Here is a 1,668-nt window from a genome sequence, read left to right as displayed (position 1 = left end):
GTGGTCAGGCAGAGAACGAGGGCCCTACCCTGGGGGACGGCGGACGGACGGAGATCAGGGAGTCTTTACTACAAGAAGAAGGTGGCACTAATGTGCCCCACAAAGCAGCCAGGTCCCCGAGACTTCTGGCATCAGGAGACGGAGTTTATAACACAAAAGTGTGCAATTTGGACCCTAACGTAACCCCACACGTGGAGGGGGGCTGGCCTCTGGGACCCAGGCACCTTCCATTCTCCCCCAGGGTCCTTGCACCGGCATTGGCTGTCATTCCACCGGGGAGCAGACCCGGAAACGGAGCCGCCGGCACCGCGCGGGGAGCGAACAGGAACTGTCTGTCCTGGGACGCAAAGGGGCGAGGCAAGGGGCGAGGCGGCGTGAACATAAGGACGGCTCGGATTCACATTTTCCACGCAAGTCCTTCCTGGGCTTAACTTCCTTGGCCCAGAGTTTAGAATTTGAAAACACAAACAAACAAGAAAACACTCTAAAACACCCCCCAAAACCCCACTTTTGAGAAAAGGCTGGATGTGAAAGCAATTGCGGGGCAAAGTCATAGTGAGTAATTGATGATAAAAATGCTTTCCGTCAACCGATAATCACCACCTTGTCAGTAAAAACATTAACTTTTGGGTGGGCTACCCGGTTTTCCAAAACATCTGGACATCCTGCGTTCACCGCCCATTATTATTATTTTTTGGAAGTTGTGCAATTAGGCTTATCCAAATCCTTCCCATTTGCACGCAATTGCCACAGGCTTGCGATGCCTCCCCAACTTGCAAGAAATGGGTTTTGCCAAACGCGGGCTTCAGTTTAACTGAAGACGCCACGAGTGGGCAGGTCCCAGGCTGGTGAACCAGTCCCCGCGCCTGGCACCCGGGCCCGCGGGTTCGGGCCGGCTCTCGGGACCCACGACGGGAGGGAAAGTGGAAAACGAGTCATTACCAGCGGGCGGGTGTCCAGCTTTCGTTTCTTGCTTCTCCTCGGGAGGCGAAGACATGGTGCGACCGGAGCGGCTGGGACGGCAGCGGCTGGGATTTTGTAATCTGTGCACTTGAACTAAAGCAGTTACATTACAGAAGAGAAAAGATGTGAATATTCTTGGCTTGGAGAGTTTCGTTATTGCTACTTCTCTTACCTAGATAGTTCACGTGTGCGGTGGCGGGAGGTGGGCTCCGAGGCTGGAGAGGGCGGTCGCCGGAGATTGAAAAAGACCCAGCTTGAGGATGGCTGCTCCACCAACCCCGCTGGGTAGATGGTGACCGCGGTGGAAGCAGAGCCGCCACAGGGGCCGCCCCGGGGCCTGGGGTGTGTGGTCAGGGACCGCCTGCCAGATGTTCTCGCCCAGCTCCTGCTTGGAGTGACTAATCGGTGGGAAATGACCCCCAGGCCCGAGGGTAGCAGGGATTTGTTAAAACGCAGAAGGGCAGCGCTCTGAAGCCTGGACGCCTGGACCGAGATCTCGGAGGGCTGAGTCTGTGCCCACTCCCTCTGCCCTCTTTCCGTTGCCAGGGATGGGGATTCTGTCCAAAGCGGACCGTCTGCTCTTTTGTGACCTGGTTGCTCTTGTGACCTGGTTCGCATACCTCTCGCCTTCTCAGCACTTGGCAATGACAGTTACCCTTTCCCTGAACCAGTCTAATCTTGCTGGACAGAGTTCAAACATGCCTG

The 1,668-nt window shown here is 55.9% G+C and overlaps 1 protein-coding gene across 1 annotated transcript in view; it reads right to left on the bottom strand.

The window, feature by feature from the left end:
- Positions 1-1,028, bottom strand: part of DAP (death-associated protein) — a 49,837-nt gene extending 48,809 nt beyond the window's left edge. The window contains exon 1 of the mRNA XM_006769454.2: positions 943-1,028. Coding sequence (XP_006769517.1) covers positions 943-997 — 55 coding nt within the window. The 5' untranslated portion in view covers positions 998-1,028. The remainder of the gene's footprint in view (positions 1-942) is intronic.
- Between the last annotated feature and the right edge of the window lie 640 nt (positions 1,029-1,668).

Source organism: Myotis davidii, unplaced genomic scaffold, assembly GCF_000327345.1.
Source record: "Myotis davidii unplaced genomic scaffold, ASM32734v1 scaffold143, whole genome shotgun sequence".
NCBI lineage: Eukaryota > Metazoa > Chordata > Mammalia > Chiroptera > Vespertilionidae > Myotis > Myotis davidii.
This window is presented reverse-complemented; position numbering and strand designations above follow the sequence as displayed.